General features: G+C 38.3%; 1 protein-coding gene across 1 annotated transcript in view; it reads right to left on the bottom strand.

Moving 5' to 3' along the window:
- The window catches only part of NSMAF (neutral sphingomyelinase activation associated factor), a 59259-nt gene that overhangs the window by 18229 nt on the left and 13798 nt on the right, over positions 1–27232 (bottom strand). The window contains exons 2-12 of the mRNA XM_070630544.1: positions 25037–25126; positions 18081–18159; positions 17916–17983; positions 17795–17831; positions 14058–14108; positions 11453–11524; positions 11099–11146; positions 10943–10995; positions 4987–5116; positions 2693–2764; positions 828–936 (exon numbers count right to left, since the gene is read on the bottom strand). Of these exons, the coding sequence (XP_070486645.1) occupies positions 828–936; positions 2693–2764; positions 4987–5116; positions 10943–10995; positions 11099–11146; positions 11453–11524; positions 14058–14108; positions 17795–17831; positions 17916–17983; positions 18081–18159; positions 25037–25126 (809 nt within the window). The remainder of the gene's footprint in view (positions 1–827; positions 937–2692; positions 2765–4986; positions 5117–10942; positions 10996–11098; positions 11147–11452; positions 11525–14057; positions 14109–17794; positions 17832–17915; positions 17984–18080; positions 18160–25036; positions 25127–27232) is intronic.

The raw sequence follows: 27232 nt of genomic DNA, 5'->3' as shown, positions 1-27232 counted from the left end.
ATTCCTTACTGAAAAGAAACCATTCCTCCTTGAGGGAAAATTTCATTTTTAAGGGAGTACTTCACTTATATATCTCATAATGGTTTCACCGTACATTAGAACTGCAAACAAAATTAAAATGGTATTTACAAAATCCCAACGTCTATTTTTAAAAATCATTTTTAAAAATCATTCCATTCTACTCATCTGGCAACTTTGTAAACAAGAATAATTTAATTCAACCATAGAACTTAATATGTTTATGCTTGAAAAGAAAAATGTAGGTGTTCTCTCTGATAAAGATGGGAAAATTCACATTTTCCATGGAAGATTGAGGAAATATTAATATAAAATTGACCTGAGTCCCAGGGTACTTTATTGAGTATAGAAGGTTGAAGTGTCCCTTTTGTATTGTTTTCCAGCTTTGTGATTAAGACCACAACTAATGATCACAAACATATGACTGGATAACTCGCTGTCTCATGTTAAGAAAATGAGCCTTGGTTTTCATAAACCAACATAAGACAGGAATGCACATAAAAATAATTAGGTGGATCTTTATAATCCATTCAACTTGAGGGCTGTTAAAATACAAAAAACATTTCAAAATATTTATCCAGAGTTTTAAAACACACAATTGGAGTGAAATACTACCAAAACTCACGTACGTTTCCCTTCGTTTTTAAAATGCCATTTTGCCAACTCTAATTACTGACAAGAAGAAATAAGTAGAACCACAGAGAGGTGATTCTAGATGTAGCATTTTTCTTCTCTTATTTCCTATCCCTGTTACTCAGGAGTGGGACTTCCTTCATATGAACAGATACAGTGAAGGCTGAGCAACAAACCTAGATATGTGGCAATATAAAAATAGATGTCATCTCTATCTTGAGGTTCATAGAACTTCAGGTAGATGTCAGAACACAGATCATCTTCTGTGCAAAACACTTCCAAGCCCTATAAATTCAGAAAGAAAAGAGAAAACAAATAGCACTGTAGTCATCTTGCAATCTCACTATAAGCTACATAATCATAAAAGCCTTTCAATTATACATCCATATTTTTCATTTGTAGGTCTTGTATTCACATTCTCCAGCTATAAAACTGATTCAGTGATGCTGAAAATTTCCTGAGAACGAGACATGTACCTCAGTTAAACTTTGTAAAATCCCTTTTGGTGTTGAATATTTTTATTGATAACAGCCCTTGTGAATGTATTATTTTGAAATTCAAAATTGGCTGATCCATGTTTCCACAATCTTCTTCGAACACAAATGTTCAGCATTCTTTTATAAATTAAATAATAATTATGTCAACCTAACAACTGATAATTGAATAATCCATTCAATTAATAAGTTGCAATTATTCTTAAAAAAACCCTGTGAGCTTTGTGAATGTTGTGTTGGTAAGGCAGAGACAGGACAGGAATGGAGAAAGGATGAAAGCAGAGTTATCCTTGGTCCAAATATAGGCTTTCAGCATCGACTAGTTAGAGAACTGAGGGAGTCAACTCTTCGAGTCTCAATTTCTTTGTAAAGTCAGATATCATCTACCTCACAGGGATTGTAATCATAAAGGAAATAGTGTCTATAAATTGCCTGGTATACAGAAGCCACTTCATCAATGTCAATTTCTTCTCTTTTTCTGACTGCACTCTATGCCCAAAGGAGATTTTAAATAGTATCTGTTTCCCTAACCCTTTATTAGCGCTGGAAATGGAGAGTCAACTTTTAGGTAACACAGGCGGAAAAAAAGTTACATTTCACAAACATAAAAAACAAAAATCAGTTGCTTAAAATTGCTCAATGCTGGGGCTGGCCCCGCGGCCGAGCGGTTAAGTTCGCGCGCTCCGCTGCAGGCGGCCCAGTGTTTCATTAGTTCGAATCCTGGGCGCGGACATGGCACTGCTCATCAGACCACGCTGAGGCAGCGTCCCACATGCCACAACTAGAAGGACCCACAGCGAAGAATATACAACTATGTACCGGGGGGCTTTGGGGAGAAAAAGGAAAAAAAAAAAACATTGCTCAATGCTTTTGTAATGCGACCAAGTTATTGGTTAATCCTCAAAGGAGAACAAATGAATTTATATTGATGTAAAATTAAAACACCGTGGTATCAGACCTTATGTGGGGCGTGGTTTGTAAAGGAAGCGGTTAAGACTAATATCAGCGTGGATATGCGCTTACGCAGAGCATGGTGGGAAGAACTGCTCGTACGATTGAAACGGTTATTTTATCCATCTCTCTCTCTCACCAAACCTGAAGGCTGAATTAATATAAGTGAACTGTGAGTACATTACAGTTCCACGGAAGAGTTAATTTTCTAGTAGGTCCCCAATTTTACTTTGAGACCCAGCTGCCGTGATCCGGCGGTGGCAAGTAGCACTGGGTTGGTTTGCAAACATTATCCCCGCGTAAACCCAGAGACTCTGAGAACACAGGAGTGAGAAACTCAAGGGCACTCTAGCCCTCTTCCTCTTGGAGCCAAAAGCATTTTCACAAAAGCCCTCTTACCTACACAGAGGAGTTATTTCTTTATAAATTTCTAGCTCATCCAAAAGAGAACAGCAAGACTCAGAGTGCATTTGCTTACAATACAACATACTTACACTTTTCAGACATGCCCTGGGTGTTCATAAGTCAATAAACCATTGGCTAAACTGAAGATGTGACAATCATCCACCTAGAACTGACGTTCCACCTGAACTCACCAGAGGCATGAGGCCGTGCCTCCTTTTGTAAATGCGGCGGACATCCTGGAGCGTTATCTGGACCACAGGTTTCTTTAAAAGTAAAAAGACAATCTCAAACATCAACATTCTGACACAATGTGAAGCTGTCCTTTAGTATCAGAAAGGGGAAAAAATGACCAAATCTTGCCTTCCCAACGTGTTACAAGTGAACAACTGAAAAGAGAGATCTTAGAACAGGCCTATCTGGCTTCACATTCTGGTCTGTCCCTTTTCACCAGCTTCAGGACTCTGGACAAATCTCCCTACTCCCACTTGGTGCCCCAAAATGATAATGCAATCATCTACCTTTCAGGTGACTGCAAGGTTGAGTGAAAAGGATGAAAGGATCAGTATAGATAACCTCTCAAAAATTTTGCTATCTTTTTATAGACCAATGGTGTGCTTAGAACTGACATATATCTTTTTTTACAATTCCGTCTTTTATCCCCTTAAAAACTATAGTGTATTAAGGCTCATAAACAACTATAGTACAAAGCAGGGTCTCTAGACTTTTTCTTTCTTTATGAAGAGAAAAATTTTCTTGCTTCTCTAGAGCCTTAAAACACTAATAAGAGAAAAACAAGGTTAGAAAAGGCACTGAGATTGGCTAAAAGGCCACACGGCCACCTTCTTCCTCCCAAGTGAGAGGGAGGAGCAGCCTGCAGAGACCAGGTTGTGTAACAGTGGAAAGTACCTGAAGACTGGCCAAGGATCCTAGCCCAGAGATTTGGGAAGGGATAAATGGTCATACTATGGATCCTGAAGCTATGGCACATACTCAGATATTTTTCCAAAAGTTTTTGACCCAAGCCATAGTAACTGTAGTGGCCAAGCCAATTTATTACACCAGTAAAGCATGCCCATCAGTAACCTGTATTGTGTCTACTGGCCGGCTTGGTGAGTGTGCCCCACCACCTGGTGGACAGAACTGATATAGCATCATCTCTCGCTTCAGTATTAGATGTTTCAGCGACCTGAAATGACTGACCAGACTGGAGAATTTCCAGGGTGTATGTAGCCTCTACAGCAGAACACACTCTTGTTCTTTGAGCTGCCCTGCCAAATGGTCCAACTGCGCTATCAGAGTGTATTAGGAGTTCTGTTCTTTTAATGAATCATTCCAGAAAGGGGCCAGATCTAGATAAAACAACTAATCTTTACAAATTTTCTTGTAGAAATATAAGTTTATCTTTACTTTCTGGCCTAGGAAGTCCAAAATCATTGTGAAATAGAAGAGTGGTCCCAGCAGCTCGGCAGGAGAACCACAGCTGCCAATCACGCATCTCTACATGCACCTCTGTGCCAGCTGGGAGAGGACCACAGCTGCCAATCACAGCATCTCTACATGCACCTCTGCACCAGCTGAGAGAGGACCACAGCTGCCAATCACAGCATCTCTACATGCACCTCTGCACCAGCTGAGAGAGGACCACAGCTGCCAATCACAGCATCTCTACATGCACCTCTGCACCAGCTGAGAGAGGACCACAGCTGCCAATCACAGCATCTCTACATGCACCTCTGCACCAGCTGAGAGAGGACCACAGCTGCCAATCACAGCATCTCGACATACACCTCTGCACCAGCTGGGAGAGGGCCACTTCACACTGTTTCTTTGGGAAAGATTCAGATCTAACTATTTTATTTGTAATTAAGGAAAAACAAGAAATATCAACATACGTGTACATATAAGCATAGATACAGAAATCACCCATTTTTTCTTAATCTTCGTGTATTTCACTGATCTCTTCTAGAAGTGCTTCTGAGTAGAAAGGAAGAAACCTCTAGTAACTCTTTACTGAAATCGGGAGGGGCAACACTGAGAGCAAGTGACCTCAAAAGGACTGAAAATAGATCAGAGGAGCTCAAACTCGGGTGAGTGTGAACGAGGATTACATAGAGAGCCTGTTAAACACACAGATGCTGGAGGGGGAGGTAATTTTGATCCTCACCAAAATATGAGAACACTGTAATTGCGAAGTCAAGTTCACAGAAAAGAGAGCTTAAAGATGAACACTCCACTCGAAAGGAGCTCTTGGACCAGCCCTGGGGGCCTGGGGGTTAAGTTTGGCACACTCCGTCTTGGCGGCCCAGGTTTAGTTGCTGGGTGCAGACATACACCACTCGTCTATCAGTGGCCATGCTGTGATGGGGGCTCACATACAAAACAGAGGAAGACTGGCAATCAACGTTAGCTCAGGGTGAATCTTCCTCAGAAAAAATTAATAAATAAAAAATAAAGGTCTCCAACTGACTCTTCAGTCTTTACTTACTGGGTACCCATTGAGAGGTTGAAAATACAGGTTTGTGTCAGTGATGCACACGTGTCCAGGATTCGTCACCAGAGGTGTCACCATTTCTGCTTTGCATTCCATGTGCAGCTTTTCAGAAACACTTTGGAATCTGAGAATATATTTTTCAGCAAAAGCAAGAAAAATCAGAAAGTCTATTTTCTGAGTTTAATTTTATCTAAAGGAGCTACAGTGTGACTTTGCATAACATTTTGTCTAAAATCTACATTTAATACAAGAAAAATGGTAATATAAATTGGTTGCTTAACTAAAACTGACATTCTTTTAAATGGCATAATGAAAACTGAATTTTTAAAAAACAGATGATGTTATGTATTATAGAAGGGAATACAGACAAGTAAATAATATGAAATAACCCTTTTGCTGCACTCTTATTCCTCTCAAAATGAACTGGCCTTGAAACTACACTTACATTAACATAATTTTCTATTTTTGTGTCATTAAGACCTATTTTTATAGTCATATAAACCATTTTGGCATAGATAGCATTTATTTCAAATTTTATAAGGCTATAAGTACATAATCATAATTACTTGAACGTCAGTTCCAAAGTATATTCTTCTGTGGATTTACTACAGTAAAACTACTCAAAGATGATTTCTCCTCTACCCCCCAAATTATTTAGCTAGCCATAAAATGTTCATTTTCTTTTCCTTTACTAATTAAAAAAAATTTAGAGGGGAAACAACCAAATCATCAATATATTAAGGCAATTACTTAGTTATGTTACTGGGTTAAAAATAAATGTCCCCTATAAGTAATGGGACAAAAGCAGGGGCAGACTGCCACTTTCAGCTGGGATGTGAAGGAGACCTCATAGCTCTCACCCTAAAAACAAAAACAAACTAGATAAGGGACATAATCCTCATTAATTTTTAAAACCCATCAGAAAGCTGAAGATGCAAAGCAACCTAAATGAAGAGACCTACGGGTGAGTGGCAGGAGGAGGAGCAACCTATGATGGAAGGGGTCAGGGCTGCAGGATGAAGAGAGATCTTCAGAGAAGCACAAAGCCAGATCAGGACTGGAGAGCAGAGATGCAAAATGCTGTCAAGGGGGGTGGAAAGCACAGAGAACTCTCCTTCTGTTCAGAAAGCTGGTGGCTCAGCTGTAAGCACAAAGATATCTCCAGAATCCTTCAAGTACTCAGATCCCAAGCCTGTTGAAGAAAGTCTTGATCACGCCCTCAAAAGGGCTGGAGGCAGCGGTGACCTGAATTTAACTGTAGCTGCAACAAAGCCTTAACCCAGCTCAGTTACAGATTACATTGACAGAGCCCCCCAGTCCAGCAGCCTGACAGAAAAACAGGTGGACATGACACTTCTGGAGGTAAATATTATTTAGTTCAGTCCCTACAGTTCTTTTTAAAACAAACTACCCAACATACCATTAAAAACTACAAGAAACACAAAGAAGCAAGAAAATAGGACTCATGCTTATGAGAGAAAAGATTCAATAGAAGAAGACTCTGATGTTGGATCCATCAGAGGGAGAATTTAAGATAACTACAATAAATACGCTAAAAGACGGACAACATATGTGAAAAGTTTCATCAGAGAAACAGAAATTATAAACAAGAACCCAAAGGAAATTCTAGAAATGAAAATCTGGATAAGAGAAACAAGTTTAAAAATAGACTGGACACAGCAGAGAAAAAGTCCAGTAAAGCTGAAAACAGATGAGTAAGAAATGTCCTAACTGAAACAAAAGGAGAAAAAAATATATAGAACAGAGTATCTGAGATCTGAGGGAATATATAAAACATACTAACATAAGTGTAACTCGGGTTACAGGAGAAGAGATAGAAAATGATGCAGAAAAAATATTGAAAGAGAGAATGGTTGAGAACTGATGAAAAGAAGGTCTAAAATCAGTGATCTAAACTGTTTGTAGGAACTTAGAAAAAGAACAAGTTCAACCCAGAGTAAGCTGAAGGAAGGAAATCACAGGAGCGGAAATCAATTTTATGTAAAATGGAAAAACAGAGAAAAAAATCAATAAAGTAAAAAAATGGCTTTCTGAAAAGGTCAATGAAATTGGCAAACACCTGGTAAAACTGATAAAGAAAAAAAGAGAAAACACAAAGCATCAATATAAGGAATGAAAGCGGGACCATCACTACAGATCCTACTGACATTAAAAGGACATTAACAACTTCATACCAACAAATCTGACAACTTAGATTATAGAACTAGACAAATTTTTTGAAAAATATAACTTACCAAGACAGACACAGGAAGAAACAGACAACCTAAATAGTCCTATGTCTAGCAAATAAATTGAATAAAAAAGAACACTTCAGGTCTACATGACTTCACTAATAAATTCCATTAAAAATTTAAGGAAGAAATACAATCCTACACAGACTCTTTCAGAAAACAGAAGATAAAGGAACATGTCCAAACTCATTTTATGAGGTTAATATAACACGGACAGGAAAATCTGACAAATACATTAAGGTTTATAGAGCAATATCCCCATGGATACAGATGCAAAAATCATTTACAAAATGCTAGCAAAGCAAGCAATACGTAGAAAAGGATAATACATCACAATCTAGCTCGATTTATCTTATGAATAAAAGGCTGGTTTAACATTGAAAAATCAATCAATATAATTCATAATATTAACAGAGTAAAGAAGAAAAAATATGATCATCTGAACAAATGCAGAAAAAGTATTTGACAACATTCTAAACCTATTATTGAAAATACTCTCAGCAAAGCAAGACTAAAAAGGAACTTCCTTATTTTGATAAAGGGCATCTACAAAACACCTACAGCTAGCATCATTCTTTGACAGCGAAATATTTTAATCCCTTTCTTTTACAAGAAAAGAGCAAGGCTAGGATGTCTGCTCTCACCACATCTATTAATTAAATGGGGCAATAAGGCAAGAAGTAGAAATAAAAGCCATAAGGATTTCTGTGGAACTGTCATTATTCACAGATTAAATGATTACATGTATAGAAAACTCCATGGATCTACAAAAAAACTGCTAGGACGAATGAGTGAATTTGGAAAAGTCACAGGATACAAGGTCAATGTGAAAAGAAAAAAAAGAACTGTACTACTTCTGTATACCAGTAAGAAATAACTGAAAAATAAAATTTCAATCACATCAAAAAAATCACAAATCTACAGATACCTCCAACAAAAGATGGCAGCACAGACATACTAAACACATAAGAACAGGGGAAACCGGGTGAGGCTTGGGAAAAGAACTCTTTCTACTATCCTTACATCTTTTCTTTAAATCTAAAATTAGTCCAAAATAAAGCATTTTAAAAGGACATTTTGGGGTACAAATGGGAAAAGTTGAATATGGAGCTATAAATTACATGACACTATAGAATTACTCCTACCCACCATAATAGTATGGAAGAATGTCAGAGAACATCCTTTTAACAGATATATGGTGAAGTAGTTCTGGGTGAAGTGTCATGATGTCTTGCATGTAATTTCAAATGGTTCAGAAAAAAATTATACTTACATATTTTATATATATAATACAAACATATATATATACACACATTATTTATACATATAACATATACACATACATACATACATTATATATACATGTATACAGACACACACAGACCAAGCAGGTGAGTAAGAGCATGAGCATGCAAGAACTAAAGTAAACTTGGCAAAACGTTAATGAATTAAGACCTAATGACTCATAGGCATGTGTTCATTATATTATTCTTTCAACTTGTGAGGATTTGAAAATTTCCAGAATGAACAGTAGGGAAAAAGAAATATAGCTATCCTTTATTCCTTCAATAAAAAAGTATTTCCTCAGAAATATGATGAAAGCTTATTTTAGCAAAAGTTTACCTTCTTCCTTTTAGAGGAAATATACAATATTATTTACACTGTAAAAATTTGTTCCCCAAATTCTTCAGCCTAACATTTTGGAGACCGGATAAATTAAAACTTTCATAGTGAGCCATTTTTTAAATTAATGTCATGCTGAAGCCCAGGATTGAAGTCTAAATCATTACTTAGAAAAATTATGCATTCTAAGTAGGTCAAAGAAACTAATTCTTCTTATTCCTTTTCCTTCCTAAGATGGAAGCTATTCTTCCCTCGGCAATCTATTTACCTAATATATTCTGCAAGTATAAAAATGGAAAGAAAATTAATACTCTACAGGTGGAACAGAAAAAGCAGCAAACAAACATAAACAGAGAAAACACAGTTTGGTCAGATGGCTTTACCGCCAAGTTCTTTCACACTTTAAAATGTAGTGTAAGGGTCAAAAATCTTACAAAGATAGAAATAAAACAGAATATTACAAACTAATCTCATTTATAAACATAAGCTTCTAGCCAAAGCCTAGCACTAATAATCCATAAAAGAATCCACTCAACCAATACTTTCAACTTTATCCTAAGCCAGAATGATTACAAATGCAAAAATCTAAAATAAAAATGATTTCTAGTGAATAGAGACTGCAATAATTCATACATAAGATTCTTTACACATTAAAGAATCTACATATAAAGTTAACGGAACTGATCACAGAGTTTAGCAGGACTGCTAAAAACAAAATGAATTGACAAAAATCTACTGCATTCTATATATCAACAATAAACTGAAAAGGAAAATTTTTAGGATATCATTTACCACACCATCAAAAATATGAAGGACTTGGAACAAATCTAGCACAAGAGAGGAAAGACCTTTATGAAGAAAATCACAAGGAAGACATTAAAGAAGACCCAAACAATAGAGAAAAGACTACAGATTCCCAGTAATCACAATCAAAATCCCAGCAGGCTTTCTTTTATGGAAGCTGTCAAGCTGATTCTAAATTTACGGAGATGTGCATAGGGTCAAGAACAGTGAAGACATGAGTCAAAAAGGAAAATAAGGTGTGGGGCCCTGCACCACCAGATATCGAGAGTTACCATAAAGCAATGGTAATTAACATAGTGGTACTGGAAATGGAGATACAGACAAATAGCCTGAATCTACTCAATATGAGGCAAGCAACAAATGAGAGAACAGGTTAATATAAAAGCATAATTATTTGCAGAAAATATATTATATACTTAGAAAAGGCAAGAAAATCAATGAAAAAAACCTTAGACCAGTAAGAATGTAGCCTCTTGGTCCGTGGAGGATACCTTAGGTGGTGACTATCAGAGCTTGAAGGGTCCGGAAAGACTTTCTAGAACAGCTGACAGCTAAGCTGAGATCAGAATAGGTAAGAGCTAGCCAGGCACAAAGACGCAGGAGGGTGGGTATTCTAAGCAGAGGGACTCTGTACAAGGGCTCAGAGGTAGGAGAGCCTGTGGCACACTCGGGAATGCATATGCGAAGAGCCAGAACACAGAATTCAAGAAGAGCAACCAGCAACCAGAAGTCGTAAACAGGGCTGGAACATAAGCGGTTTGTGTGCCATGTAAGGTTAGGATTTCACCCTGAAAGCAATGGCAAGTCTTGAAGAGTTTTAAATAGACAAGAGATATCACTAAATAAGTTCTTTAGAAAGAACATATTTTAAAAGTACATTAGGCACAGCGGAGAAAGAGGATTGGAGAAGCAAAGACTGGAGTCAGGTAAACAAGCTAAAAGCTGCTACAGTGTTCTGAGTGGAAGGTGATGGCGGCCCGAACTGAGCAACAACAGCGTGAAAAGACAGAAGCTGACAGACTAGAAAGATCTCAGGAGCATCAGCTGACAGGCCTTTCTGACTGACAGATGTCAGGACGGAGAAGACTCAAGGCAGGCCTTGACACTGCTCTTGCACTGAGGCGGGGCCATTCCCTAAAACAAGCAGGTTTGCGGTGAGGCAGTTTTGGACACACACGTCCTCATTGGCTGTGGACAGGCTGAATGAGGCATACAGATGAAGACGTTACAATCAGATGTCATAATCCAGAAAGAAAATCATTAAAACTCACCTGTTTTTGTCAAATGATGTCCTAGCCAAACGTGACTGCAAAATAGCTGTTATCTATTAAAACAGAACCGTTTACAAAGTATGAATATAAGTATTTATAAGGAAAATATAATCCAAGTTAATTCGAATAAAGACACAGATCTTTAGAAACTCTTACCATAGCAGTTTGGTCACCTAGCTTGTCAAGGCAGGATGCTCTGTGAAGCTACAATATTATAAATACACATGAATTTATTTTTTCTCTCAGATGATATGAAGATATTTCCTTAGAAGCAATGAAAAACAGCAATCATTCTGTTACTCAGTAACAGTTAAGATCACTTTTGATATATCTATGGCTTCTTCTTAATACACAGTTTTCAAATTCAACATAGTTAAGCAAATCTGCTTTACATTTATACAAGAGATTATGATTTCGGTAAGATGTATAAATACGAATTTTTTTCTAATTTCTGCCTAAGTTTGCTTTGAATTCTCTGCCCAGTAATGCCTGAGTAAGGCACTGGCTTACCTGGAGCAACGTCTCCACAACATCTTCCACTTTCCCTGAAACATCCAATTCAAAGACATATTCCATTTTGCCCTAACAAAAAGGGAAAGAAGTCAAATCACAGGAAGAAAAGAAGCATGTCAAACCATTTCACTTTAACAACATTTGCAAACGCCCTGCTCAATCGTGCATGTACGTGCCTGGCGTGTCCCCACTCACCCCACCCTGAATGAGAGCTCTAAGGAGCAGCGTCCATCGGATTTACTGCTACACTTATTTCCTCCCTTCTGCTAACTTTGGGCTTAGTTCGCTGTTCTTTTTCCAGTTCCTTGAGATGTATAGTTAGGTTTTTAAATCTGACACCTTTATTTTTGTTAGTTTAGGTGCATATCACTATAAACTTCCCTCTTAATACTGCTTTTGCTGCATCCTGAAAGTTTAGGTATGTTCTGTTTTCATTTGTCTAAAGATATTTTTAATTTCTCTTTTCATTTCTTCTTCGACCCATTAGTTGTTCAAGAGCGTCATTTAATTTCCACATACTTGTGAATTTTCCTTCTGTTGTGGATTTCCAGTTTTATTCCACTGTGGTCAGAAAAGATACTTGGTATGATTTCAATCTTCTTAAAGTTGTTAAGACTTGTTTTGTGATCTAACACGTGATCTATCCCAGAAAATGTTCCATGTGTACCTCAGAAGAATGTGTATTCTGCTGCTGTTGGGCAGAATGTTCTGTGTCTGTTAGGTCCATTTGGTCTATAGCGCTGTTCAAGTCCTCTGTTTTCTATTGATCTTCTGTCTGGATGTCCTATCCAATACTGAAAGTGGAGCACTGAAGTCTCCTACTTTCACTGTGTTGCTCCCGATTTCTCCCTTAAATTCTGTCAATGTTCGCTTCATATATTTAGATGCTCTGAGGTTGGGTGCATATATATCACAATGGTTGATTTTATGTGTCGCATGCTCCAATCTTCTCTCTCCCTCAGGGAGAGTCTGCTTTGCTGACTGGCCTCTGTCTGCTGTGCCACAGGCCCTCTGGAGGAGCAGCGCAATGCCAGCTCTTTCTTGTTCTCAGTGGTCCCCAGGCCTCCTGGTAGGCCAGGTCCTGCCAGCGCTCCAAGGCAAGTGAGACAGAAGCCAGTCCCTCAGGCAGGCACCCCAAAAAGCCAGAACATGGGCTATATGGTCAGCCTTGTCTTTCCCTCACCAGGAGAAGCTGGGAGCTGGGAGTTTCCTCCCAGTCATGTGGCACTGTGCTGAGAAGAGGGACTATGGTGAAAGGACGCTACAAATTTTCCTACGAGTTTCAGTGCAGCAGATTTCACGCTAACCTGGGTGCAGGGGGCTCTTAATTGGTTTCTGGATTTCTCACAAAGGGAGAAAGGGGGTCCATGTATTGTTGAATCAGTGTCTCCGTGAGAGGAACCAGGGCTGGGGCCTCCCATTCCTCCATCTCGTATTGTCATGGTCGATGTCACTGTCCCCTCTTTCTTTAAATCTGAGAATCCTTTAGTGTTCTAATTCATACTGGAACAAAAGAACTTTTCTTTGCTTCAGACCACCTCGCTCGTTTCCTTTCACATAATTTTCCAACAGACCAAGAGCAGCTTTGTACTTCAAGTGGGTATCAGGAGAGCCTTTAGAGGCAGAGCACTCCAGGCGTGGTCTCAACTTGGGGGGTGTCCCACTCCCCCCACAGGGCTTTTGTCAATGTGTGGAATTGCCTGACAGCAACAGGGAACAGTGTAGTAGAGGCTGTAATATAGTGAGTGGGAACAGGCTGTAATACAAGGCACAGCCCACACAGTCAAGAACGATGCTTCCCAAAATGCCAACAGCACCACCTGAGAGCAATTACATCTCAGTATTTACAGTTCCTGACTAACCCACACATGTACTCATTTCTCGTACATAAAATCCAAAGGCCACTGCATGCAGTCTGCGTCTTCCACAACTGCTGGCGAGAAACTGCAGGCTTGCCTGCGACTGGGACCGAGATTCAGCCTGCGGGACTGTGTCTGTTCAGAGAGGGTGGCTCTTCCTAATTCGCAGAAGTGTCATCATAAGGAGCACTGGCCCTGTCTCCAGGTCCTGTAAATACTCTTTTGGTAGAGTTATCCCTTTATTATACACTAAGCTGAAGCATCAAGAACCAAATAAAGCACAGAATGGTTAAACGTAATGTCTAAGCTTACTTGACAAGTCCTGGAAAACCAGATATTGTATTCAAGCTTCTACCCAATTAAGAGAATTTGTAAATTACTATTGAGCTCTCAAATAATTGCATTTTATAACCTATAAAAATTTCTCAAATATTTTTCAAAATAAATTCTCAGCAAAATCCAGTAAATAACCTTATAAATGATGCATATTCTGATTTCAATTTCTACTCTAATAATTTAAGTTTTTCTTCCCTATTAGACACATTTATTTTTAAGTCAAAAAGTTAAGTGAAATTTCTTGGACTAAAGTCTGTGGCTCCCTTGGTAATTTTGTTATAACTGCTAGGTAACAAACTTTTAAATATCCATTATTATTATATTTGATTAAAGATGTAGAGTCACAAAATCTCATTGCTCATAATTACTATACAAATTGCTGAGAATAAATGAAAAGCTTTACTCACCCTTTCTATTTTATATGGTGCAACAATGTTGTGTTCTTTAATGAAATATACCTGAGAAAGATAAATCAATACTTGTAAAATAATTAAAAGTTTTCATAGTAATGAGTTACTATAAATTAGAACACTATGAATCTGGAATTTAAAACATGGTTACATAATCTCTATTTCCAAACAGCACTTGCATTAATATTGGTATGGCTTTAAAGTTCTGATGGTAAAATAACAAGTATTAAATTAAAAAGACATTCATCAAGCCAACAAGGTAGCAAAATTACTGGATAAATAAAATATCTAAGCTGTTTGATGAATGTCATCACTTGTACCACATAACCAAGTAGACAGGTGAAGGAAGCTAATTGCAGTGCTGATTCTCTAAGAAATGGGTAAAACAAAGTCACTGTGATGAAATACATTCATTAACATAAAGAAAGTTCTCTTCTCCAGAGGTGATCTGGCACATGGTGTTTCCACAGGCACTGGGCCACCTGTCCTCACACTGTGTATCAGTAACTATGTCAAACAAGCAGCATCATCCGCCAGAGCCATCAACCTCCTCACACCTGCACCCTCAAGCCTGCCTTCCTCCTGTTATGACGGAGGGTCTGCCTAGGCTCTCAAAACCAGTCACTCTACCAGGCCACAGAATGTGGACCTCCCTCTCCCACCAGCTAGTCAAAAACTTTGCTCCTACGGTTATACGCTACACTTCCTCTCACTCGAAACAAACCATAGATAAAAACCCTCTCTTGGTCTCACATCCTCTCTTTGACATTTGCCTGTTCCTTTTTGTCGCAAACTCTCCGCGAGAGCTGACTGTACTTTCTCTTGGGCCCACAAGAGGTTTTTATCCACACCATGTTATGGAAACCACTCCTGAGAAGGTCATAAAAGATGCACAAGACCTCCAGGTCACCAAATGCAAGAGTCAATTCTCAGGACTTCCTTGATTCTGTTTCTCAGAGCATGTGACAGAGCCGATGGCTCTTCCTGAAGCACTTTTCTACTTGGCTTCCCAGCCACCTGCTCCTGGTTCTACCCACCCTCACCAGAGGCTCCTTCTGTCTTCCTCCAGACCACACTCTCTTCTCAACCAGACCTCTCTGTCCACACTCAGTCCCTGGGAAACCTCATCCAGCCCTGGGGCTTAAAAAAGTATCTGGAAATGGCCAACCCCCCAGTTTACCTTTCTAGCCTTAACACCCACCTCTGAAACCCAAACGAATGCTTCCAAATGCCTGCTGGACTTCTCTGGACTTCTCCTCTCGGAGGACACATTCTGAACAAAGCCTGCTCCTCCCCAGGCTTCTTTACCACAATAAAGGGCACTACTATCCACCTCATTGGAGTTATTCCTGACTCTTTTCCTTTATACCTTGTAACTAATCCATCAGCACATCTGTTAGGTTTTTCTTCAGAATATATTCAAACACTGACCACCTCTCACCCTTCAATTGCTACCATCCTGGTCTAAAATATCTGGGTTCTGAACACCCCTCCAGGCTCTCCTTGCTCCCACGCTTGCCCCCCTGGAGCATACTCTCTATGCAGCCTCCAGAGAGATTTACAAATACACACAAATCAGATCATGCCCCTTCTCTTTCAGCTCTCCAATGATTTTTCTCTTTTGTGCTTTATTCTAACTCTTTACCGTGGCGTGCAAGGCCCTCGATGGCACAGTCCCTGCCACTGCTCCAACTTCCCTTCCAGCACTCCGCTTGACCGCTATGGCCCAGCACACTCACCCTCACTGCACCTTTCACCTGCCAGGGACCTTCGTGTCTCAGGGCTCTCCCCTGCCACTCTCTGCACCTGGAACACCACTGCTCATGATAATCGCGTGGCTCACTCCCTCATGCCTTCTGAGTAGAATGCCTTCAAGAGGTACCTTCTCAGCGAGGCATCCCTGACCATTCCACCTAAAGTAGCACAAGTATTCCTTATCATTTTCTATCCTTTTGTCCTGTTCTCATTTTCTTCACGGCATTTATCACTAAATGACATTATAGAAGATATTTGCTTATTGTCTGTTGTACCCATTGAAAGGTAGAGCTCATGGGGGGAGGGGCTTCAGATATTTTGTTCTTCCCTATATCTCCAAAGCCATGAATGTAAAACTTATCGAATACATGAATTAAAACTATTATTTATACACACACAAACACACACACACAATGCCTGCCTTAGTCTACCAGCAAATGAAAATTTGGAAGCAAAGCTCTCTAAAGCCTAAAGAACCATAGCATATTTCTGAAACATTGTGACCTAGTAAGTAGTCAAAAACCACAAAAGTTGCATTTTTTGTAACCCAGGAAGCTTAAAAGAACACTTGAAAGACTAGCTCGTGTCTAGTTGCCCCTTGGTGTTAAGCCGGTTTTGAGTCTGACACGAGACCTCTCTACAAACTATTAAAAGTAGGTGGAGGGATTTGGAGGCTTTATTTCTAAGCCCAAAGTTATTAAAACTTCACTAAAATGTATATTGTTATAATGGAAACCATACTTCCAACTGAAAAAGTACCTCTTCCTTTCAGGAAATGAACTTTCTAGAATAAGGTCATGATGTAGAATGATACTACAGAAATAATAAGAGCACAAGTGTAGATGAGAATTATTAATAATGGTGTCCCCTCCTGAAACTAATAGATGGCTATAACTGTTTTCATATATGCCAGTTACAACAATATGAAATCAAAGATAGCCTGGGAAATGTTTTCTTCCTTAAAATTAATTGAATCATGGAAGGCAGACCTAGAAAATCACCTAATCTGATATCTCACAGCTTTCATAAAATAATTTTCTATATACATTAAAAATTGTTCCATGAACAATGGGCTAAGTAATCCAAGAACCACTGGGAGCGCTCTCTGTGCCTAACTGTCCCCCTCCTCGAGACTCTCAAGGCACTCTCCTATGTTAAGGTTTTGAGTCAAGTCCTGAAGTAAAGAAATCTGTGTATCTTTGTTTCCCACAGCTTCTCCTACACTTAGTTGATCATAGAAAGATTTTTCTTTGAACCCTTCAAGGGTTCTGTGGATAGCTGAGGCCACAATGATCTCAACCTCTTCCATTTAAAGACAAAGAAGGTGAAGTCCAGAGCCAAAAGAACATGGTAGATGATCTCTACTCCTTTTTCATTTAAAATTTTTTTAAAAGTCTATTGACAAATTAAGTATACGACAGGAGAAAGACTAAATTTTAATTTATCTCCGTAGTGCCAGTATAAGCACAGTACTGGGTGCATAAATGAGTACCAAATAACATTAGAACGAATAAAAGGTCGTGACCCCAAGCATCACAATTATATAAGACTACACATCCTGAGTCATTGCCCTGGGTGTCATCAGGAGTCAACCTGAGATCCATTTCAGCAGCGTGCTGCTGGGCCCCCACCTTCTAAATGGCGAGGAGGCCACAGGAGGAACGGCTGTCCCCTCCACCCTCACACACTGTCAGGACTCCCGAGGACGAAGCCACAGGCCTGTAGCTATCACACACTTGATCAACGTTAAGGATGTCATTAGGGACTACATCTTTAACAAAATATATTTCTCAATGGTTAAATTTTAATAGCATTTAAGCATCTACTCTAATGGTCTTCATTTGAGATTTCTACAGACAAATAATTCCATTGTGCTAATATATATATAATATATATGTACATATCTTAGTGCTAATATATATCTGTATACATAAATGTTCACTCAGGTTAGGAAAAAATATTTATTATGTGCTTCTTACCTGACTGAAAATGAGTGAAATCCCCCCAGATTTTGCCCTAAAATGCAGATAAAAGTCATTAAGTATATAAATATAATTTTTTGGTAGAAGTAAAATCAAACAATTAGTGACAATGACATACATTGCAAAGTGTCTATTGGCTCCATTTTCTCCATGTTTTCCTATTTTTATACAATCTCTCAAAGGAATCTGGATAAAATTGAGAAAGAAATATTATAAAGATGAGCAAAGGTAAAATATACACAAAAAGTCGGAATGTCTCATTACCAAGGTAGAATGTGTTTACCTTAATGATGGGCTGAGATATTGCATCTGGTTCAAAAATCACTGACTTTGAACATATTTTTAAGGAGCCTCTGATTTTCCTAGGGATCAAAACACAAAGGATTATTATTAATGAACATAAGAAAGTCACAAAAGAATTGTAACACATTTTAACTAGAAAGTAGATGACTAAAGCACCAATTCATAAAAGATCAACTACATAATTAAAGAGAATGGTATGACAGGCTGGAAAATAGAACAAAATCATTTTCCTCATCCCCACCTCCCTAACGCTTAAAGAACTGCATATACTGTAATGTGGTTTCATTTCTGGAGCACCATCCCCCGCATTTTATTTTATTTATTTTATTGGTCTTCACGTCTACTCTGAAAGGGAACAGTTTTCTAATCCTTAAGAAACACTGATTCTATCCTGTCTCCAGTAAACTCTTTTGACTTTTAATTCCCTATATCTAAAACAACTATTGAGGAAGCAATATTAAATATCTAAAATTGATTAGGTAAGGGATTTTTTTTCTTACTTATAATCATGGCAAAATAACAGTTTGAATTCAGCACATAAAGTGCCTTTTTTTTCTTTTTGAACACAAGTTTTATTTTTCATATTTCAAGTTGTTTCTTTAGGAATGCCCAAACACATTTTTCAACATATTTGCTAACCACCTGTATTGGCTCTCAAGGACTATGTGTATTATTTACATATTTATTTCTCTTTTCTATCCTACTGCTTTGTATAAATATTAATCATTTGACTTCATTTCTGCGACATTTTTTCACAGCTTTTGAGTAATTTTTAATACTGATTAGTTTTTATGTATGCAGAAAATTTTCATTTTAATATGTAAAATCTACACACCTCCTACTTTGTGATTGCTACTCTTTTGTTTAAAAATTTTAAGAGGTGCCAGCCAGTGGCACAGTGGTTAAATTTGCACGTTCCACTTTGGCGGCCCGGGGTTCACCAGTTCGGATCCCGGGTATGGACACGGCACTGCTTGGTAAGCCATGCTGTGGTAGGCGTCCCACATATAAACTAGAGGAAGATGGACACAGATGTTAGCTCAGGGCCAGTCTTCCTCAGCAAAAAGAGGAGGATTGGCAGCAGATGTTAGCTCAGGGCTAATCTTCCTCAAAAAAAAAAAAAAAATTTAGATTCAATGACAGAAAAAATTATTTGAGCACAAAGCTTATTTATAAACATTAAGACAGGAGCCTGCAGAGGTTTTCCCTCTCTGGTACCATGTTGAAGGAGAAGGGAAGATGACACCTGAGACTGGCCTGAGGGCCTTTACAGTCACAGCAACCAGGCAAGAGAGAGTGATGGTGATACTTGAAAGGCTTGGTAGAAAACAGTTACCACCTAGGCTGTTGGCTTTGGTTGGATAAGGAGTGGCAGAGCCCTGGCATTCCACCGGCACATAAAATGCTTTCAAGAGCGATCCGAAGGTCTGCAGGAATTCAGGAAAAATTTTGTCCCGTGAAAATAAGCAATTTTAAAGACTCTCTGCCTACGATTATAACATCACATAAGTCAGTTATAGACTTCACCATTTTCCTCCTTTCTTGGGACATTTACACGGCTTCAACACGTTTTGGAAAGAAACCTGCCTGAGCACTTCAGAGGCAGTTGCTAGTTTGGGTCAATATGTACCACTTGCCTGAAGCTAATAAAAAAATCTATATACTTTATTTTCTTTTAATGATTGGATAACTTTTATCGATTGGATAACTTCTATCAATCAAACCAAGGCAATAACTTATTATGTAAGCAGAACACAGGTCAAGAGATGCTGGAGAATTACCTTATAAAAAAATCACTTTAAGATTAGTTTCCAAGAGTACATTTTGTCTCCAAGTAGAACTTCAAGGATCTTAGGTTCTTTAAAATCACTTGTATGACATTTGGATTTTTCCTCTAGCCATCCCTTGGTGTCCTAGTGAACTCTTCTTACTTTGCCCACCCAGCGTTCTCCCAACTGAAGCAATTATTTCACTTACAGCTAGAAAGAAGCCCCCTGCTCTGCTTGCTTCTGGGCCCCTGCCCCTTCTCCCACTCCACGAGTCATTTCTTCCTCTGCCAAAGAAATCTCATCTCCTTCCCCGCTTACAAATCTGCCAACGGCTTCCTAGCCTACAGGAGAAAGTCTACACAAAATCTGAGCCAGGCCTACCTCTCCACCTCAGTGTCAATACTTGTCTTATACGAATCCCATGGTCTTGCCAATTTGCACCTCTAGTTTTGCACATGCTATTCATTCTATCTGTAAACCTCCTGCCCCTATTCCTTGTCTGGAAAAATCCCAATCATCTTTCAAGACCTAGTTCAAATACCTCTTCCCTGAACAATTCACCCTACTCCACCCCAATACAATAATGTGCTCTTAATCATGGGGCGGGCAGGAGGGGGAGAGTGGGCTTTAGCTCACATGAACCTTTTTTTGTGGATTAACTGTGGTCAAATAAAACACAAAATAGTGGTTCATACTGGCATTTACAATTCAAATGTTAGATTCAGGGATTTTAATTTAACTTCTTGAACTTACATCTTATCTCTATACAGTTTAAATAATCCATTAATTGGAAACTAATGTGTCTAAAAGAAATATCACACTGAGAATAGAGTCTTGCAGTCTGAGAACGCCCCCTTCCTCCCGCCATCACCAGAGCAATACTCCCTGGTCCTTTGTGGGCAGGAAACATCACGTTAACTTCCTATCTTCAGTGCCCAGTACACATGTACAGAAGGGATGAGAAGGCTCATCACACTGAAGGTCAAGATTTAGTCTGCAATTCTTCTTCCTCAAAGCACTTTTTGAATTGTTGATTGTATATCATTTTTTTCCACGCCATTAACTGCATTTACTTTCCTAACATCCAAAATTACCTAATAATAACTTAAGAAAAGTACTTTTATGGAAATTTCTAAACATATACTAATAGAATCAAAGACTCTCAAGCATCAAACACCTAGCTTCTGCAATTGTTAACACGTGGTCATTCCTGTTTGGTGTATAACCCCTCCAGAACCCTGTTGAATTACAGAGAAATTAGACATTATACGCTTCATCCATAAATACTGTATCATGAGTCTCTACAGAGGCTCCTAATAAATGGCCTATCATTATCACACCAAAAAATTAATAATCCCTTAATGCCATGAAGTATACAGCCAGTGTTTAAATTTTTCTATTTCAAAAATGTGTTTTTATAGTTGGTTTGTTCAAATCAAAACCCAAACAAAGTCCACACAGGCATGCCTCATTTTATCGTGCTTCGCTTTATTGTGCTTCACAGATTACCGCATTGTTTACAAGACCCTCCACTGGCAACAAGATTACGACTCACTGAAGGCTCAGGTGATGGTTAACATTTTTTGGTAAGAAAGTACTTTTGAATTAATGTATGTACATTGTTTTTTTAGACATAATGTTATTGCACACTTAACAGACCACAGTATAGTGTAAACATAACTTTTATATGCACTGGGAAACTAAAAACTTCACATGACTCACTTTATTGTGATATTCACTTTACTGTGGTCATCTGGAATGGAACCTGCCATATCTGTGAGGTATGCCTGTATTATGTTTAGTTGATACATCTCTTATCTCTCTTAATCTAAAACAATTTTCATTTTCCCATGTTATGAATTTTGCTGAATGCACCTCTGTGGTTTTTCTCTATCCCATTTCCTTTAAAGAATCAGTAAGGTTAAAAGACTTGACCAGATTCTGGTTTGATCTTCCTACAAGAATACTTCAGAGGCAGTGCACAGGTACTCCCTTTGTACAAGGAGACTCCAGTGGGTTCAGGTGATGTCTATCTTGATACATCCATTACAACATTTCTCAGCACCTTTTCACCTGCTGGTTTTAGGAGCCATCGAAGATTCTGTCCAGATCAGGGTTTGGCAAACCTTTTCTATAAAGAGCCAGACAGTAAATATTTTTGACTTTGCAGGCCATATGGTCTGTCACAACTATTCAACTCTGCCCCTGTAGGAAGAAAACAACCACACACTATATATAAACAAATGGGTGTGGCTGTGTTCCAATGAAACTGTATTTACAAAAATAGTGGCAGGCCAGATTTGACCTGATGGCTACGGTTTGCTGGACCCCTCCTCCGCCATGCAGATCCATTATTCACTAGGGATTGAAATTTTTATCATTCCTTCTGTGTTTATTATCTAGATTTCGTCAACATAGAACAACTTTACTTACGTATGATTTGGTTACCCCGAAGTACAATTATACAAGGAAAGCAGGAAAAATGCTTGATTCTTTACCTTTATTTATCAAGTTTCAGTAAAATGAGTTGGCGTCCTAGTATCCTTCAAAGATAACTGATATATACATATATTATGAACTCATAGATTTTAACAAATCTGATACACTTCAATCAAATCCAGTCATTATTCTTTTTTGATGCTCAATTTGTCCCATTTTTTGCCCAACTCTTCAAGTTGGCCCTTGTGTCCTGTTAATTCGATATACATTAGTTTTTAACACTTTCCTTTCTCGTCAGTACGACAAGATGTTCCAGGCTCATCTCACACATTTCCTGCCCTAGACTTAGACTCAGCCACTTCTTCAAAGACGCCTCATTCCTTTTAGTGGAAAGTGACAATCGGAGACCTTAATCTCAGTACTCACTGCTACTGAGTTGTTTCTAGGCCTTTTCAGAGGGTAGAGCTAGAAAATACTTTCTTTTAAAAGAAAAGCATATGAAACCATATAAGCATTTCCAATTCAAATGTAAGATTACAAGGCATTTACTCAGCTCCTTTAATATTAGATATGTATCTTTTACACCGAAAATCTTCGTCTTGGCATTAACATATTATTCATTTGCTTTATCTAATTATATAAATCTATGTGCATGTGTGCATAAAACAGTTTCAAAATAATAATACCAAAATTATTAACAATAATATTATTACTAAAACAGTTTACAACCTTTTTTGCAATTCTTTTTCAACTTAGGCTATATCTCACCAGAGACACAGTCAAATTACTAGAGTCGTGAAGTTGACTAAAATAATCCTTTCTGTGGTTAACCCTCCAACTTTATATATGCTTAAATTCATTTGTTTCATTTCCTTTTTGATGTTTAGGATTTACTGTTTCTCTTGAAATTTTACTCTATATCAAAACATATATATAAAATATTTCTATGATTCCAAAATCAAGTAAAAAAGGTACATTCGGAGAAGCCTAGTTGTCATCTCTATATTATCCCCCTGATCCTTCCCTCTTCTGTGTAGATAAGCACTTCCATTACATTTTAGTTTATGCTTTTTAAAATATATAATTTAAAAATTTTTTATTTTAAAAACTATAACAAAAAAACTACCCCCCTTTCTTATATGAAAGATGGCATACAATACACAGTATTCTGCAGCTTGCTTTTTGCACTTAATATATGCTAGCAATCACTCCACAGCAATATACAGAACTTCTTCATTCCTTTATTACAGCTGCATAGTACTCCACTATGTGGACATTTCATGGTTTACTCAATCGGTCCCCTATTGGATTGTTTCCAATATTTTGCTATTACAATTGGTGAGCTAATAAATAACATTGTACATACATCCATTTATATATTTCTAGTGTAATTTTGAGATAGTTTTCTGGGAGTAGCATTGCTAGATCAATAGGCGAATGCACATGCAATCTTCCTAAATATCACCAAATTCACTTCCATGGGGTTACACCATTTCACCCTAATAATAATTTTAAAATTACAAAAACAGGTTTCAGTTTACTGGCTTATATTTGTGTTTTAATAATAAACAAATGTATTTAATTTTAAGCAAGACATTGATATAGGACAGAGGAGAAAAAAAAAGTATGGAATTAGGGAAAAGAATGTGAACAAAATTTCAGAAGTAAGAAAGCAAGGTGCTACTTTCAAGGAACAGTAATTGTCTAATTTGATTGAATGCTAAGGAAACAGCCACGTCCTAAGCCACCAAACAGAAATTGAAGCGATTTTTACTTTAGCTTCTATTTAGCCAAATACTACATTGTTTTGATTCTTTCAGGATAAAACCTGAAGAACATTCAAAATTAACACATTTATCTAATATCAAAGCATGTGCTAAGTTGTGGCCTATTGCTGTTAAGGGACGTCCTCAAAGGAAATCACCAGCACATACATTTCTGCTGGAAGAACTTTCATCTTAGTTAATTCCAAGTTGGCATTTTAAACAAAATACTTCGTTACACACTTTTGTACATAGCTTTCAAAAGGTATAACCAAAGAAACAGAATCTGTTCTTATAGCAATAAGTAGTAGTTATTAAAATACAGAGAAAACGGATTTTGCTTCTAGTTCAAATTGAATTATTCATTTTGAAAGTACTGATTTTTTTTTTTTTTAAAGATTTTATTTTTTCCTTTTTCTCCCCAAAGCCCCCCGGTACATAGTTGTGTATTCTTCGTTGTGGGTTCTTCTAGTTGTGGCATGTGGGATGCTGCCTCAGCATGGTCTGATGAGCAGTGCCATGTCCGCGCCCAGGATTCGAACTAACGAAACACCGGGCCGCCTGCAGCGGAGCGCGCGAACTTAACCACTTGGCCACGGGGCCAGCCCCCTGAAAGTACTGATTTTTATACCACTCTCGCATTTTCTGATCATTACTTTATAACACCATAACCCGAATAACTGAGAGTATAAGTACAAGGGGACGCAAGAAAAAAATGATGGAAGGAATTAGAATTCTGTCCAGTTGACTGAAGATACACACAACCGTAGAGGAATTAGCACACACTGCTTCTTAGCTTGGGAAAATATCTGAAGTGATGACAGCAACTTATAAATCCCCCTCTTCTCATTACTTTCCCAATACAAAAGAAGGAGAAACAATCTATATGACCATACATTTAATTTTAAAAATATCAGACAATAGAAACGTTTATTAGTCCGTAGAGATCCAAAAACCTTCCTTACCTTTCATTCTGACTGCCCTTGTGCTGAATGTGATTAGCAGTGTGCTGTTCAAAGTAGTACTCCTCCAAGTTAAGCAGGAGCAAGGAAAATCTAAATTTGGGGGAGAAAAAAAAAAACAGCAACAAAACCTCATGTTTATTTCCTAAAAACCATAAGACAGCAGAATATTTAAAGCATCTGTCCCCAAAGTGCTTTTCCATTCATTAATTCAACAAGTACTTATGAAGTGTATGTTATATGCCAGGCACTCCTCTCTATCCAGTGGGGAGGAGGCAACAGACAGATCTGCCAGCTATGCCAAAATGAAAATAAGTAAGTAAAATCGTTTACCAGGTGGATTTATTATTCCTTTACAGAAACCCCAAATTTCATGAAAAAAAACTTATTCTTGCCAGAACAAAGCTTGGAGCTTTCCTATCTATGGAGTTTTCATCCTTTGTTTCCTCCGATTGACACATGAGGCTTCCTCAACCCCCGTTCCTCGCCGCACCCTCCGCTTCAGAGTCATGTCTTATGGTTAGTTAAGTGTATCTTGCTACTCCCACAAGACCATACACTTCTGACAGGCAGATCTTTGGATGTTCCCCTGCAACAGCCAAACTAATGCTTTGTACACACTGGGTGCCATTAAATAAGTATACCGAACTGAATGAGATTGAAAGCTAGTGCTTTTTAAAGTTTTAAGTGCTTTAAACTTTTAAAAACAAAATAAGGTAATAAGGAAAAGTATCAATTTACTTATGTGGCCACAGAAACAAATTTATGGCAAAGACCTGAGAACAAGTGTTTTGTTTGTTTCAGAGTAAGAACGGGAAACGTCAGCAGCATCTAGAGTTAGAGCAAAAGTCTTCATGAAGTGTGAGACTTGAGATGGGTCTTGAAATTCTGATGTGTTGGAGAAAGATATTTAGATTAAATGTGGCAGATTAAACAGATTTGTTTATTTCTCGTCCCTCTGGAAACACCACTAAAATGTGAACACAAATATTTTTTAAATGGTAAAATCCACAGACCAAAGAAAAGCGGAGAGGCATAAAGCAGGGGAGAGATATCAACAGACATGTGAGAAAAGGAAAGCAGATGGAGGAAGCAGCAATGATCAGAAACCAGAACAGCAGATGCCTCCAGAAGGTACCAATCAGGGGAAAACCAACTCAAGTCACAGGACTTCCCAAAAGTTCTGCAATTGCAGTTATCAGGTAGCAAGAAGGCAGGGCTGAAGCACGGGAGGACGGATGAAAGTCTGAGGAGATCAGTGGCCCAGATTCCTCCCCCAATGGTTGTCCCTACCTCACTCTGGCACGTGGTCTTTCTACACAAAACTGAACAAGAGGCTCAAACTAGACATCAAGCACGGCAGAGAGCAGGGCTGTGGCATGAAAAGAGGGTGATTCGGCAAAAAGCAGGAGATTTACACCACCCCAAGCAGCAGTCTGAGGGTTACTTCTGGAATAAACTAAACAGCTCTCTGGGTACCAGTATTTGAAAGAGCCCGGTCTCTACCACGTCATCCCACAGTGAAGCCCCACACAAAAGGCCTGCCCACAGTGACACGGAATTACACGCTTCACGCTTCAATGTGAATGGACAACAAGAACACCAGCCTCTAACATGAAAGAACTGGAAAAGCAGAAGAACACAACTTGAAGGACTGGAGACAGGCAGAGAACAGAAGCAAAGGTCAAGAGACTATAATTAATATCCTTGCAAAGAAGAAATTATATCCACGGAACAAGAAGATATTGCTCATTTAAAAACATCTGAGCCAAAAGAAAAATAACTCGTAAATTAAAAATAGTGACAGCAGGAACCAGCTTTACCAGCCTAATAGGTAACTTTTATTGGCCTGTTCTACATTTTCAAAAGCCATAAACAAGAATTAATCACAGGCTAAAGTTTAAGAGCTCAATGTAAAATGCTATTAATACTTACTCTGAATTTCAATACAAGTACAAGAGTTAAGATTACTAGGATCAGTCCTTTGATGATCAGATAATTTCCAGGAAGGTACAAAGCAGAGAGATTCTTACTAATCATCTTGCCCCTTATTGTTAGCTTGTATTTTAATGACTGGAAACCCTTTGCTTAGGCTGGAGTTATGCAACCCTACCTTCTCCCTCTTGATCCCCTCACTCCTCCTTTTACAGAGAGGGTAAAATGAAATAAGTATTCTTCAGGAAAACAATGCCATAACTT

The sequence above is a fragment of the Equus przewalskii genome, chromosome 8 (genome assembly GCF_037783145.1).
Source record: "Equus przewalskii isolate Varuska chromosome 8, EquPr2, whole genome shotgun sequence".
NCBI classification, from domain to species: domain Eukaryota; kingdom Metazoa; phylum Chordata; class Mammalia; order Perissodactyla; family Equidae; genus Equus; species Equus przewalskii.
The sequence above is the reverse complement of the archived record's forward strand: the minus strand, read 5'-3'. Positions and strand labels throughout refer to the sequence as shown.